General features: G+C 28.9%; 2 protein-coding genes across 2 annotated transcripts; both read right to left on the bottom strand.

Annotated features, from left to right (window-relative positions):
• Window positions 1-1,270: 1,270 nt before the first annotated feature.
• On the bottom strand, window positions 1,271-6,226 carry LOC113861864 (proactivator polypeptide-like 1). Its single transcript, XM_027494940.1, has 6 exons — window positions 6,069-6,226; window positions 5,188-5,283; window positions 3,120-3,265; window positions 2,537-2,734; window positions 1,999-2,058; window positions 1,271-1,651 (listed from the first exon to the last, which is right to left on the bottom strand). The coding sequence occupies exons 2-6, from the start codon at window positions 5,276-5,278 to the stop codon at window positions 1,514-1,516; spliced, it is 633 nt and encodes a 210-aa protein (XP_027350741.1). The 5' UTR covers window positions 5,279-5,283; window positions 6,069-6,226; the 3' UTR covers window positions 1,271-1,513.
• A 3,631-nt stretch (window positions 6,227-9,857) lies between these two features.
• Window positions 9,858-14,138, bottom strand: LOC113861863 (proactivator polypeptide-like 1). Its single transcript, XM_027494939.1, has 6 exons — window positions 13,993-14,138; window positions 13,142-13,267; window positions 12,070-12,215; window positions 10,946-11,143; window positions 10,545-10,604; window positions 9,858-10,200 (listed from the first exon to the last, which is right to left on the bottom strand). The coding sequence occupies exons 2-6, from the start codon at window positions 13,260-13,262 to the stop codon at window positions 9,976-9,978; spliced, it is 750 nt and encodes a 249-aa protein (XP_027350740.1). The 5' UTR covers window positions 13,263-13,267; window positions 13,993-14,138; the 3' UTR covers window positions 9,858-9,975.
• Between the last annotated feature and the right edge of the window lie 1,462 nt (window positions 14,139-15,600).

Genomic DNA, 15,600 nt, shown 5'->3' with positions numbered 1-15,600 from the left:
ATGCCTAAATAGCATTAAATGCTACAATCAAAACTTGCTACTATTTTTTATTCCTAGTTTATGCTAGAATACTTGATTTTGATAAAGTGATCAATTTTTGAGATAATTACTTTAACTTTTTAAAAAATATACATAGTGTATTATTAACATTTCTCTTTTGATAAATTTCACGTTTACAGTAACCATGTTACAAGAAAAAAAAACACAAACTGATTATAGAATTTTATTAGTGATGTAACAAATAAATATTTTTTTTCTGAAAAAAACCCTCCTAATTTTAGTTATTTTTTTAAAAAATAATGTTAACATTTTTCAAAATTATAATAAGACTCACTAATATTTATGCCGGGTTCATAAATTTTGCTTATATATGTTTTCTATAATGTCCTTGTCATATTATTTATTAACACCAGAGAATGTAAATTCATTCAAACATTGTGTGTCAAGCACAACACAAGATTCACATCCAGATCCATACGATTTGTCATCAATTTCACTGTAACATGTGAAAATCACACCTAGGTGGACCCTCTACAAGGAGGGACCACAATACTCAGTGTAGCTTCCAATCCATGTAAGTTAAGAAAAACTAATGGTCATGTAGAAAGAAAAACAGTGTCACATCACTTGCCATGCCAGATCCTGATTTTCAGTTTATTGTTCAATACGTGGAAAGATTGCAATGCAACGTAAATAGCAGCTTTGTCGACTATGTTTGATGTTGTGTCCACACACAACCAAATTTTAACTTGATTGCTGTGTTATGTAGGAGCCATCAATTTCAGTAGTGCAAAGTTATTATGGCAAAAAAGACACCACGCAGTTATCAGATAGATTTGTTACAATACCAATTTTTTGTCTGGTAGTGGGGAGCAAATAAACTAGAATCAAATAAATGAATGAATTATGAAACTAGTTAGATGGAAATTCATACTGAAACAGTTAGCAATAGCATCCTTCTAGAATGAACACCTTAAGAATTTTACAATTATTGAATAGGTATTGCATAACAAAAGTACACAAGATAAAAGGAGTTTATTTATTTTTTAAAATGAAAGTGTATACAATGAGAAAGTAAAAGTGGAGGACTTAATTTCTGAAATTCTTTAATTCTGATCAAAGATAGGTGTGTCCTTCCTTTCCTACCTTATACATTTTGCTTAACCTATACAACAACAATAATCAAACCTTCACACAATGCTATTGAGTTCAATAATACTAAATTGTAAGATATTATTTATCATATGATCTTTTTTAATAATATTCTCCAAATTTCTTTTGATAAACTGCATGTAAACATCATGTATTTTCAACTAACAAACTTGAGTATCACAACACCACCCATAAGAAGTATAACTTTTCTAATGATGTGCCAACACGTCATTGGATAGTATAACAACAACTTTAGATGATATATCAAAGTTATATTTTATTTGTCTCAATATATTACATGGAAATATTTAGCAACAAGTGCACCATAAATCTGATAAAACTTTGTTTCCATGATTAAGAGTTAGAAAAAAAGGCTTTGTTGGTCAACTGCTGTTGAAGCCTTGCAGGCATGTAATACAGTGCATATGTCTGTTGTCTCCAGGAATTTCTCTGCATTCTCAAAAATCATGGGTCCATACTCGAACACGATCCTCTTGCACTGCAAACAGTTTAGAAGAATAATAAAAATTTCTTAGTTCACTGATGAAAAGAAAAAAAACTAGATTAAAAAAATTATGTTCATTGGCACTTTCTACACGGCACTACAAAATTTCATGTAGTGGCGCATGCATTATTTGCCTAGTTCATGATGTGCAATTAAATAGTCTATCCAGTTCCTATAATAACTATTCTTCAGTCCAAAAATATGTCTATATAGTATTTGAAGATAGTTGGAGTTTGGTTGATTGGATAAAAGTTGAGAATGGTTGATTGTATAAAAGTTGAAAATTGAAACTTCATATTGTAGATTGATGAAAATGAAGGGATTTCTCAGACTTTTCTTACCTTATTTGCATACTTCTCCACAGTATTGCACACCTGCAGTAGTTTCTCAACTATCTCTAGCTGACATTTTAAAAATAAATGGTTAGCAGTTATTCAACAAAGGATAACTTAAACCAAGCAGGGGTGGGATTAAAATTAAGACATTGGAGGGTCAAATGACTCAAATCAAAGATAGTAAGATGCCTTTTATAGAAAAAAAATGGCAGAAATTTATATATTACATATATCTTTCCCTTTTCCACTGGGACACATTATTTCTCTTGAAATATTGTGCATATACTTCCATACGGTGCTGCTACACTTGAACATTATAAATTTATATAATCAAATAAAAGAAAGTCTTAAGTTACAATATATTCTCCTCACAATCATTTTAAAGTTGCGGAGGTTGTGGAAGTACACAACACCCATCTAAGTTTTGTGGTAGATGAAAGCTATATAGAACTAGAAATAATAGAAAGTTTGCTCATATCAGTACAGGCAAAGTAATATTCCACATCACACTTCATCAAAGTAGCAGTAAGAAGAAATTACTTACCTCAGTGTCAGGATCTTTCAACTTAGCCAACAGTGCTGAGATAGTATCTTTGCAAAACGCACAGCTATTTTCTTGAACTAGCAAGGCCATATCTGCAATTTGCTGACAGAGACTGATCTTGCGGCAGAATTCATCAGGCTTAATTATAGATACTTCTAAGAAGAAAATGGGAGCATACTTGTCCACCAAAGAGATGCACTGTACAACACAAAAGAAACAAATGAATTCACTTACAACGTGATAACGGATAAGTTGTGATTCATTCATTTAACCATCCTTTAGAGTCCTAAAATGTGCTGATGGTTATCTGACTAGGAAACTATTATAAACCTCTTATTTTTTCCAAGTTTAACCAAGCTGGTTCACGGTACAACAAAACCAGCCTTTGTTATTCTGTATATGACAAACTAATGCACATACAAGTATAACACTTCTAGGCCATCATCCATGAAAGTGAACAGAGTGCCAAGAATGTTGGTTAAACATTATAGAGCATAGTGGAAAATTAAGAGTTGGTTTTTGCAACAACTTTGAACAGATACAGCATCAAAACTGAAAACATAAGATCCGAAAGGTGACCAACCTTCTGCTTAAAAGCGGGAAGCTGTTCGCAAGAATGGTGAAGGATATCAATGATTTCAGTATGGGTCTTATTTTCATTTAGAAAACGAAGTGCCATGGAGGCATATTCTATACAAAGTCCACACACATCTAGATTTCTGCTTAGTTCTGCAATTTGAAGATAGGTCAAAAACATAAATGTCTCATTTTACATTTTCATTTCAATCTATATTTAACAGAAAATTATTCTTATAAGCAGTATTTTATGCTTCAGTGATCTAGTGAAAACTAGTAAGCTGTTCAGGTTGGATTTTGCATTTTGGATAAATTGTTACATTTAGTACTAAACTAAAGAAGATTGTTTCTGTTAAAATTCTTTACTTCATCCTTACATTACACTATATCATGCCATCTAAAGGAAAAAAAGTCCATTGAACAGATTGAAGAAAGTCATTAGTCAACCTTAGAGAAAGAAATGCCATATTGATGTCACACTAGGGGCTCCATTCCCATAAAGGGCAGAGCCACTTGAAATTGGTTAAAGCAATTCATTCAACAATGTTTAATGAAAATGTATGTTTTATACAACCAGAAATAGAATACAGATTAGAAGAAATACTGGGGCAACACACTATACCCAAAAAATGTCAGGGTAGATCTTTGAACAAACTAGGTGTGTGTTTTGGATTTACTTATTTAGAGAAAATACTCGCTTTTTTTCCCAGCTTCCCGTAAGATCTTTTGAAAAAATATATTTTACAAGAGAAAATGTTCCCAGACAAGCACTTGGCAATTGCTTCCAATCCAAAGCATGAGCCATTATCTTAAGCTTCATGCAACATGATATATTTCCCATTTCTTCTCCTTATCCAGTTTTAATCATTGGTATCACCAAAATTTATCCCAAGAATTTTCTATATTATCATGTGTAGCAAATCATATTTACTATGGTATTGGAAGCACCCATCTTTTAATTCCCACAAGTCTTCAAAGAATGCATGAAACAGCTTTAGGTGCGAAGTCAGCTCATTCATGATCTTTAGAACCCTGTTTGTTTGGCTTATCTTAGATGGCTAATTTGAGGTGATGCCTATAAATTTAGATTATACACAACACCCACAATAGTTCTATATTTATAGGTAGGTCACTTCTATAAATTTAGTTTATCCTACAAAACTGACATTTATTTATTTGTATGAATTACAAACCATAAACTTCTCTCAATTTCCTTTAATTTAACCTTAGCTTACTTTATCACAATCAATTGGTGGATTGCTGTCAGTATATGAACAATTTTTTCCCTCCATTTATGAGTACATCTACTATCAGATTTGACTTCTCTAAAGAGAAAAGAATGCATTTGAGAGAATAAAGTGCACAAATAACTGTTGATTAAAAACTATTGATATCAACAAATCTATGTTCACTTTATCCTATTAAGCACAACCCATCACTTTAGAAAGCCGGATCCAAATGTACACACTATACAGTCATCAGTCTCATTATTTTTTTCCCCTTCATTACTGTGAAGGAGGGAACTAGAAGATATAATGTTACCACTAGATTTTCTTAGCTTTCTGAAACAACTGGTTTGGGAGATTTGTTTAAGCTCATGTGAATGAACTATTGTATTTCAATTTTCCATCCCATCCTTTTGATACTTATCTCAATTTTTGTTATTCCACAAAATTGTTACACCTCAATAATTACAAACTATAAATTGTCCAAACCACTTTTCAATTTGTCTTTCTTCTCGGTTTTAATGTGTAAAATCTACGAGTGACCAACCTGTCACACCATAAACTTTGTGCGTTCATCAATACTGATAAGTAAATGAAAGATTGAAAATGAAATGTAAAATCCATGGCTCCACTTTATCTGTCTCCCTAAGAAGGATAATAGAAAATAATCCCCTGTCATTTCACTTGGTTGAGATAATTTTGAATTAATTGCCCGTATAATTACTAAATGAGGATATTATAGAAATTTTTTTTTTTGACAATGCATTGAATTTCATAAATGACAATAGTTTTGAAACAAAGGGAAAAGTCTTTAGTTTTGGAGAGGAGGAAGTAGTGAACAATCTTTACCAGAAGAGCCAAGGTTTTCCAACTCTCTTGCATCACAAGCCCACGCACCACCCAATACAAAAAGAAACAATAGTCCCATTCTCCCTTCCATGGTTCCTAAAACAAACATTTTTTTTTAAAATGTCAACCTTCATAAGGGAAAAGATAGAAATTATTTAAAATATCAGGGCTAAAACAATGCAAAATATTAAGACAGCGATTCGATATTGCAAACACTATTAAATGAAATAAGAATTGATTAAACGGCACATCGAAATATGATACCATTAGATCGAACAACATCATCAATTAAATATTATTTATTTAAACACGTATAAAAATACATGTCAAGTTGGGACCTAGCTCAATAAATACACACAGAACCAGAAAAAAAAGGTCACAATTCTTAATTAAGAGTTAAGACAATGGAATTTTATGACGTCCAACTCTCAAATCACCTTATACAATTCAAAAGTTACGTGACAATTCTTAATTAAGTTGATATAATCACGCCATTAAAAGCATGCAATTCAATTCGTGCTGAATTTCCTCCACCTCTCAAGAAAAAAAAATAAAAATCCAGACTGAGAACAAATTTATCAGCATTAAGAAACCATAACCCAACAATTAAAAATGAGAAAGAAACAGAATTTGCCTCATTGCCTGTACTATGATGTCATCCAACAGAAACTAGAAACTGAAGCAGTAGCAAGTCCAATTAAGATAACAACAACACAAGAATTAAGTACAATTACATGCTCAGAGAAAATAAAAAGACTAGTGGGAAATGATTAATTTTAAGGATTGGTGGGTGGCAAGTTTAAGAGAAAAAAATCTATTTTTCTGAGTGAATTTGCCTGGAAAAAAAATAATAAACAAGGAATGAAGAGAAGAAAGTGTACCTTTTTTTTTTTTCGTGAAAAGAGATGAATGAAGAGAAGAACGGAAGAGAATGTAAATAAGATGTTAGTGTGTAGTGATTCCTTGCTGGAACTTTAAGTGTCGTGTGGGACAATGAATGGTTGGTTTGCCATCTTTACTTCCATAGATTGGTAGCTTAGCAATCTCACTTTCCTATGGAACTTAAGAAAAGCTTCAGTGTGGGGAGCCCTACGGAGGAAACTGTGTGCTTCACACTATTACAACTACGTGTCAGAATCGGGTGGGGCTCTATTTTGATGAACAAAATTAATACCCTTAACCTGTAATAGATTAGATTCTCTGTACCAAAAGAAAAAAAATCTGTCAAAGATTTTGATTGGAAACAAAAAAAGCAGAAAAGTTAAAAAAGGAAATTCATTACCAGTCGTATATTCTAAGCAATAACTAGGAGGAGGCCAAGACGCAGAACCAGCTTCTTCTTACATGGTTTCAATAATTTTAAATATGTACATGCAATATATCTTTTTAAAGTAAATTTTTTAAATCTATGTCTAAGGATATTTAATAAATAATATGTTTTATTAAAATTTATATTACATGTGTATTTTAATTATAAAAATAAATATTTAATTTATTAAGATTAATAAAAATAGTTATTTATTTTAAATTTATACTATATTTTTAAAATATTTATAGTATTAAATGACTAAATTAATATTTTAAATATTAAATAAATAAATGCATATGTTTATATGAGTAAACAATAAGTATTTTCTGAATATAAATCTTATATTAAATAAAAGTAAAAAAATTAGTAATTGATATATTTAAAAATATTTTTTATTTTTTATAATAAAAAAATAATAGTTATTTTTTATAATTAAAATTATTCATAATAATATTTAATACTACCATTATCGTAAATTTTATAATATTTAATAAACTTATATATATATATATATATATATATATATATATTAGATACACGTTAAATTTTTTATAAAAAAATAGTCATTTATGGAATTACTTTATAGATGAATTATTACTAGGATAAATTACGTAATTGATCATTCTTTTTTCAATTGGTGATTATTATTGTAAATTAGTCATGTATCGTATCGTACACGTGAATGTGTTTTGAAAAAAAATGCAAACTAATTGATTGTCTAAAAATAATTTAATTGTTTGGTAAAAAGTGAAAATATGATACACATTAAATCAATGAAATATTAAATATAATTAATCTTATATTAACTCAATTAAATATAATATCTATTTATGATATATAATAATCTTAATATTAAATTGTCAACATATTTATATTTATAAAAATTGAATAAAAATTGTTCAATGTGTACATTTGAATTTAATTTTTAAAAAATTCTATATATTGTAGATACAAATAATGTTTAAGCTAAAGCTTTACTCCCTCCCAATATTTAGAATAAAATTATGGTTATAATTTAACAATCACAATCTATCTATCGTATTATGTAAAAGAACATTTTGCCAACGTAAATTATGTCATGTGATAATACCTTGTTTAATAACTATAATTGTAATTATGGTAAATTTAATTAAAACAAATATTTAAATTACTCAATAAAATATTCGTTGCAAAAACGTTAATAATCAATTAATAGTTGTTGGACATTATTATTAACCTTGATTATATTTTGTGCAGGAAAAAAATGCAATTTATAACATCCTAATTTTTATTTTAAAGAATCAAAACTTAAATTTGAAGTTATAAAAAGTTAGTGTAGCAATTATTAGATTAAACCAAGTATTGATCTAACAAGCTCAGATTCATTCCACCAATTCGAAATATTCTAAGAATGACTAATATAGCTTTAAATATCAACTTTGAGAATTATAAATATTTTTATTTATAAAATGCAGTTTTAATTTTTAAATAGGAATTTTTTAGGAGTTTTTTTTATTTTATTTTTCAGTATGTCATGTAACCTTGTTTATGTTGAGCATTTAATTTTTTAAATTTAATATTAATTTAAAATTTAATTTTTTTAATAATTTTAATAATTCTTCTATATAAAAATATGAATCATAATTATTAAATGAGAGTTTTTTTAAGGTCTATATTAAATAATAACATTTTTATGAGGTAGTTCTCTTCAAAATTGTGTCATGTGACTTTTTCTGTGAACATTTTATTTTTATTTTTATATTTATGATTTTCATATTTAATAAAATAAATATTTATTATTGATGATTAAAATGTTTATTAATTTTAATTTTATAAAATTTTAAAATAATCATACAATATATCTATAATATTTTATTTAAAAATTTAATCTAATAATACTCATATATAAAAATATGTTAGTTAGTTAACAATTCTCAAGAAACTAAATAAATGGGATGGTTTTGTACAAGGTATATTTAAGAAAAAAAGTTAGTATTATGAGAACTTAGGTAGCTGCATAAGACCAAAACATAAACTCAATCGAAATTTGTATTATAGCCTTAAATAAGTTCAAAATTGAACCCTATAGGCCTAGGACAAAGCCTAGTATGGCATGACAAAAAATAACCAAAAGATAATCTAAAATGTAATTTATAAACTAGAAGCTCGATGGCCCAAATATATGGATCAAAGACAAGCCCATATACATTGAACGTAGCACACCACTAACATGCCTAATGATGAAGCAACCACAATTCATTGTTCTTTGGACTACTTGGATATCTTAAATATAGATGTACATAACTTAGTTGAAAACCCACAAAGTGAATGTAAGTTCTAACACGTCTTTTAATTTTGATCTTAGTGCTTTGGTTTGAGATTGTTAAAGACCTAGACAAATAAAAGCAAAATGACTAGAAAAGAAAATGTTGGAATTCTCATGTTTCTCTATTACTTTCTTCCCAAACCACCTCTTCATTTCTAAGAGAAGACTTTCTCCCACTTACCTCATTTTCTCATCCATTTACATGTTTGCAAATTGGCCATTTGTTTATCCAATAAATCTACTCAATCAGAAACTCTAGCCATTGTTAGATGCTCAACTAGCCTCAAAATTTGACTTTCCAATTACTTGGTATGTTAAATTAAACCAAATTTTCTTGATTCACACAAAAATACAACAAGTGTCTTGTCGACCCAAACTCTTACAGAGAAAATCTTTGTCCAGATCACACAAATTCCACCCACGAACTTGCCCCATCACACACTACTCATATATCAAACAAATACAAATACAAAAACAAATCACATGGCATATGCCCATAATTGCACCTTTCACACTCTATTCCTATTTATTTTTATTATTAAATCTGAATTCTCATTTTTAACAAAAATATTTTTAGAAATTATTTTAAATAAAAATATTTTTTTAAGAACCATCTCTTACATTGAGCATTTATTTATTTTTATTGATTTTTATTCTTTTTCAAAAACTATTTTCTATTTTAGATAAACTAAAATTTAATATTACTTTATTTTTAATTAATCTTAATTTGAATTTAATTTTAAATTTTAGATGTTGAGACCCCATATTAATAAAGATGGTTTTTTGTATCTTAATTTGAAATTTAAAATATTAAAATATATTTTTAATTAAAAAAGCTCTCATTAATTTAGTAAAATTCAATATAATAAATATTCACTATTAATAATAAAAATATTTATTCTTTTTTTAATTTATAAAATTCATTAAAAAAATTAAAAAATTATGCAACATATCTTTATTTTTTTATTATTAAAAATTTGTTTTAATTTAATAATGTTGCACGGGAAACTCAATAATATTATTAAACCAACTCAATGCATACCATAACTGCCACAAGGCATAATTTCCTTTCAATTACACACAAATTATCCCACTCCTCCTTGAATCAACATTTTCAGATAGGAGGTTTCTGATTATGATCCAAAGACAAGTACCATTACACTTTATTCCTTTCTTAATATATTATATACATGGAAATTTTCCTCAACAAGTACACTATCAATTTGATAAGGACGTTGTTTCCATAATTAAGAGAAATAAAAGAAGGCTTGTTAGCCAACCACTGGTGGAGCCTTGTAGGCATGAAATTTAGTGCATAACTACATATATCTGTCATCTCCAAGAACTTCTCTGCATTGTCAAAAACTAGAGGTCCATAGTCAAAGACCATCCTCTTGCACTGCAAGCAATTTGGAAAATTAACAAAAATATCCAAGTCAATTGAAGAAAAGCAAAAGCTAGATTAGGAAAACTAAGTTCTAGTGTACTTTCTTACAGCACTACAGAATTTCTCTTAGTTGCAAAACAAAATAGCCTATCCAGTTTCAATAATAGTTGTGGAATTTGTTTCTAGAGGAGGTGGAATGAGAATACAATTAAAGATTTTATGAGTCAATTATTGATGGTAAAGAGCTTGCTGAGTCTGAAATTATCATTGCAAGGAAAATAAAAGTTGAAAATTGATACTTCAGATTATTGAATTCAAATTGAAGAAAAATGAGAGATTCATCATATTAAACGTACCTTATCTGTGTACCTTTCCACCAAATGGCACCCTTTTAGTAATGTCTCAATTAACTCCACCTGAAATTTTAAAATAAATGATTAGTTGTTAATTCAAGAAGAGATAACTTAAACCAAACAGGGGTGGAATTCCGAATAAGATATTGGATTGGTCAAAACAAAATATAGAGTTTTAAAGAGAATAAGAATGATAAATAACTTTGTATTACATATTTCTTTCCCTTTTCCCTTTTGATAAATATTTATATTTCAATTGAAAAAGTTGTGCATATACTTCTATAATATGTTAGACCTAAACATTTTAATCAGTCCTTTTCAATTTGCCTGAAAAATGCAGGCTTTCTCAAACAAGACATTCCACATGACATTTCACTGGAGTAGCAGTGAGATGAAATTCTTACCTCAGTGTTAGGATCTTTCAACTTAGCCAATGCTGCTGAAACAGTATCTTTACAGAACTCACAGCTATTTTCTTCAACTTTCAAGGAAATATATGCAATGCCTTGACAGAGGTTGGCCTTGTGACACAATTCTCCAGGCTTAATTGAAGCTATTTCTAAGAAGAATTGAGGAGCATAGTAGTCTACCAAAGTGATGCACTGTGCAATATAAAAAGAAACACGAATTCATGTAGGATCTGATAACTTGTGATTCATTCATTCACTTTTGCACCATTCTCATGTCTTAAAATGTGCTGATGCTTATTCAACTAGGTTACTATCTTATAAGTATGGGCACTTCATTTTGTAAGTTATACTCATACTAGATATGTAGCAGGTATAGGTACAAATTGGGTATGTTCGAATACTTATCAAAAAAAATTTTTTTTTAACAGAAGTATGTACACAACTTGGGTAAACTCTAATGAGACTAGGTATGGCTTGAGGTATGTCTAGATACCATTAAGTACTTGCAAAACCATTTTTTCCAAAAACTAGAAAAAGACAGTTTTTAAGATAAAATTCAGAATTTTTTCTCCTTTCTCTCAAATTTTCAATTTTAGTTTCCCTACTCAATGAAATTCAATTCTTTACTTGTGAAATGCGAACTTGTTAATTACTTTTACTCTAGATATTTTCATATATTTTATTTTATTTATTTTTGTTATATATTAACATAATGATACCTTCAATTTTTTGAAGATTGCGTATCATGTACCTGTAGCCGTACTTAGGACAAATTACACTGTACAACTTTTATTCTCTTTGCATTTTCCATAGTTATGAAAGATATTCAAGATTGGCTATATATTGTAACCATACCATATACATCAGAGTAAAGCAATAATATTTTGATTTTTTCCATATTTCTACTGTACTAATAATCTGGGCTTTGTTATTTTGCATATGAGAAGCTAACACATATAATTATCATTTTGAGGGCCATCATCCATCAAGTTAGATGCGGGTACCAAGAGTGTTGGTTAAACACTAGAGAGAATAACAAGAAATTAAAGTTGGTTTCATCAACTCAGAACATCTACAGCATCTAACCCAATGTACAAGAGATTCAAATGGTAACCAACCTTCTGCCTGATGGAGCTAAACCGGTAGCAAGTATTGTGAAGGATATCAGTGATCTTAATCTGGGTTTTATTTTCATTTAGATAATCAAGTGCCCTGGCAGTGTATTCTTCACAACAAGCACATATATCAGGTTTTCTGCTTAGCTCTGCAAAATAGGTCAACAAAATTACTTCCTCATGCCACTTTTGCTTTTCAAACTATAAAGGTTGCTCAATTCTCATCAAGGGAGGAACAAATCTCTTAATAAATATCGATGTTAAACCATGTGGTCTATTCTCATCAAGGGAAGAGCCACTAGATTTCGGAGCAACTCAATCAACAATGTTAGACTAAAAAAAGATAAAAAATTGATGTTTTACACAACCAAAAATTGATCTAAATAGATTATGTTTTATACATGCAACATTATCTAAATCTTCATACGGGTGAAAATAAATGCAAGACCATTATCTAACTGATATTTAATTTGAGAAGATTTCCACACATTTATATAGCATACCCACAACAGATCACATTTATTTGTAACTTCTATCATTTTAGTTCATCTTACAAAAACGTCACATTTATTGGTTTAAACTATAAATCATAAACTTACCACACTGACCTTTATTTCAACTCAAGTTTTTTTTATCACAACCAATTGATGCCAGTTTCTGGACAATTGTTTTCTCCCATTGATATGTAAATTTAGAAGCATACAACATACATTCATTACTTTTTTTTCTCTCACTATCATGAAAGAAGAACTAGCAAATATCATGTTACCTAGTACTTCTAGAGTTTTCTAAAATAGCAGATATGGGTGAACTGTAATAGTATTTCTTCAACAGAACATCCCAAATTTAACACTTTTCTCATACTAGATTATTCCACAAAATCGTTACACCTCAATAACCACAAACTATGATGTTTAATCTGATCTGACTTTTATGTGTAAATTCTATGAATAACAAACTTGGCACTCATTAAAATTTGGCAAGTGTAATGCACAGTAAGTGCCTCCACTCAGTCTTCCAAAGCATGATAATTAAAAGCAAAGAGGTAGAGAATGACATCAGTGAACAATGTTACCAGAATTGCCATAGTTTGCTGTGTTACTGTTCCAATGATCTGGGTTTGCTACTTCTCTTGCATCACAAGCCCAGGCAGCACCCAATAGAACAAGAAACAAGAGTTTCATTCTCTTTTCCATGGTTCCTATAACAAGCAATTTTTAATTTTTTCTAAATATCACTTTCAATCAGGGAAAAGATAGAAATTAATAAAAATTTCAGGGGTATTTGTAAAGGAGCACATTAAGACAAAGGTCTAATATTCCAAACATTTATTAAATGAGACAATAACTGACCGAATGGCTTAACAAAATATGATGTAATTTTGAAAGAACAATATTATCAATTAAATATAATTTTTTAGATCCTAGTGAAAATATGTATGTACAAAGTTGGGGCATATATTCTCAGTGCTAAACGCCCAAGAAAATTACTTTCCATAATAATAGGTTCAACCCTCTAAGGTTAGGACAATCAAATTTTGTTCAGTCAAACTCTCAAATCACCTTGTACTTCAAAACTAACATGGCACAATTCTAATTGAGTTGATATATCAAACAAAAATATATAAATAAATCCAGTTCATGCTGAGCTTAAAAATCCTACTTGAGAATTATTTTGTCAGCATGGATAAACCATCCTCCGTAACCAAAGCGTATTAAGAATTAAAATTGCGAAAAGAACCAGAAATAGAATGTGGCTGAACTATGATGTCATCCAATAGATAATAGAAAGTGAAGTGTTAGCAAGATCAATTAAGATAACAACAGAAAATGGATGAATGAAATTAAGTGATCAGAAAAAAAAAAGGTGGTGGGAAATGATTAATTGTGAGTTTTAGTAAGTGGCTAGTAAAAGAAAAAAAATTACTATTTTTCTGAGTGATTTTCCCTGGAAATAAAGTAAACAAGGAATGAATCAGGAGAAGAATGGAAACAAAATGGTGATGATTCCTTTCTGGGACTTGGATTGTCGTGTTGGTTGGAACAAGGAATGATTGAGTTGCTATCTTCACTTGTATTGATTGGTTGCATACATGCTTTCTAACGCTATTTCTTGAAACTTTGAGAAAGCTTCAGTGAGGAGAGCCCCACGGAAGGGATATGTGCTTCTTCCTTATTCATCGCGTGTCAGAATCAAGGGGTCATTCTCTGATGGACAAAATCAAGACCCTTAATCTGTGATATATTCTCTTTCCCAAAGACTTCGACGAGAGGACCTAAAAAGCGAAAAAGTGAAAAAGAAAATTAAGTCTCAACTCTAAAGCAAAGCACTATCCAAGTGGAAACTTTTTTTAATTACCAGGAACACTACCTTTCTTTACTTGCCGCCCATAGCAGTGCTACATGATTCCAAGCCTTTTTTTTTACTTAAATAATACAATTTAAAAAATAATTTCTCAAATTAAAATATTTATATATATATATATATATATATATATATATTGCCACGTCAATCGGTGTTTCACATTTGCATGTTGCATGTTTGATATATTAATTTTTTTATTTTTTACATTTGCATGTCTGATATATTAGTTGTTTTATTTTATTAATCTAGTATTATCTCATTTAGTGTGATACCACCTCATAGATTGACACGTGGTCACGCTAATAAGGTCAGCGTTTCAAATTAGAGAGATGGGGTTACATAATGGTGTTCGTGTAAGAGTATAGCCAATTAAAAGTCGATAGTAGATGATGATGTTAGTAATCAAAGTATGAGGCTGTTATCGCTCGTCTCGTCAGAGAGCAATATTACTCGAGTGTTAACATGTGTTAGGAGAATTATTTATTTCCACAATAATTATTGTGGATGCACTCCTTTGTTTAAATTTCATGTTATATATATAGAGCCAAATTGAATGTAAATTACATTGGATGTAAAGAGTAAGACTAGTATTAGGTGAGTAATTTCTTTTTCAAATTTTATATTTTTTTTAGTGTCTATTTAAATATTAATTATTACAGTAATTAAAAAATATATTTAAAAAGAATAATAAATTGTAAAATATATAAAAATAATTTAAAAATTACAATTAATATATCATAAAATATTAATATTTATAATTTAGTTTAGTAAAAATAATATTTGTAATAAATAAAATATAAATATTAAATAGAAGTGAAAGTAAATGTTTGAAAATTCAAATTTGTAGTAATATTATTTAGTATAAAGTTAATATTAAATTTTAATTGCTTTATTATCTTAGTTTATATATTTAACACGTGAATAATTGCTAAACAATTGTATTTGTACTAGTAATAGTTAGAAAGTAATTATTGATGAGATGAATTAGGTAATTTATTTATTTTTATATGTTGGATGTGAAATAAATTATAATGAATTATAAAAGTTTTAGGATAAATTTGTTGGTACAAAATAACTAAATTTGTATTAACATATATTGGAATGGTCAATAATATAAATGTGATTGAAACTCCATATCATAAGGGAAAAGCTACCATGGATTAGCCAATT

The sequence above is a fragment of the Abrus precatorius genome, unplaced genomic scaffold (genome assembly GCF_003935025.1).
Source record: "Abrus precatorius isolate BTA unplaced genomic scaffold, Abrus_2018 Scaffold3, whole genome shotgun sequence".
Lineage (NCBI taxonomy): Eukaryota > Viridiplantae > Streptophyta > Magnoliopsida > Fabales > Fabaceae > Abrus > Abrus precatorius.
The sequence above is the reverse complement of the archived record's forward strand: the minus strand, read 5'-3'. Positions and strand labels throughout refer to the sequence as shown.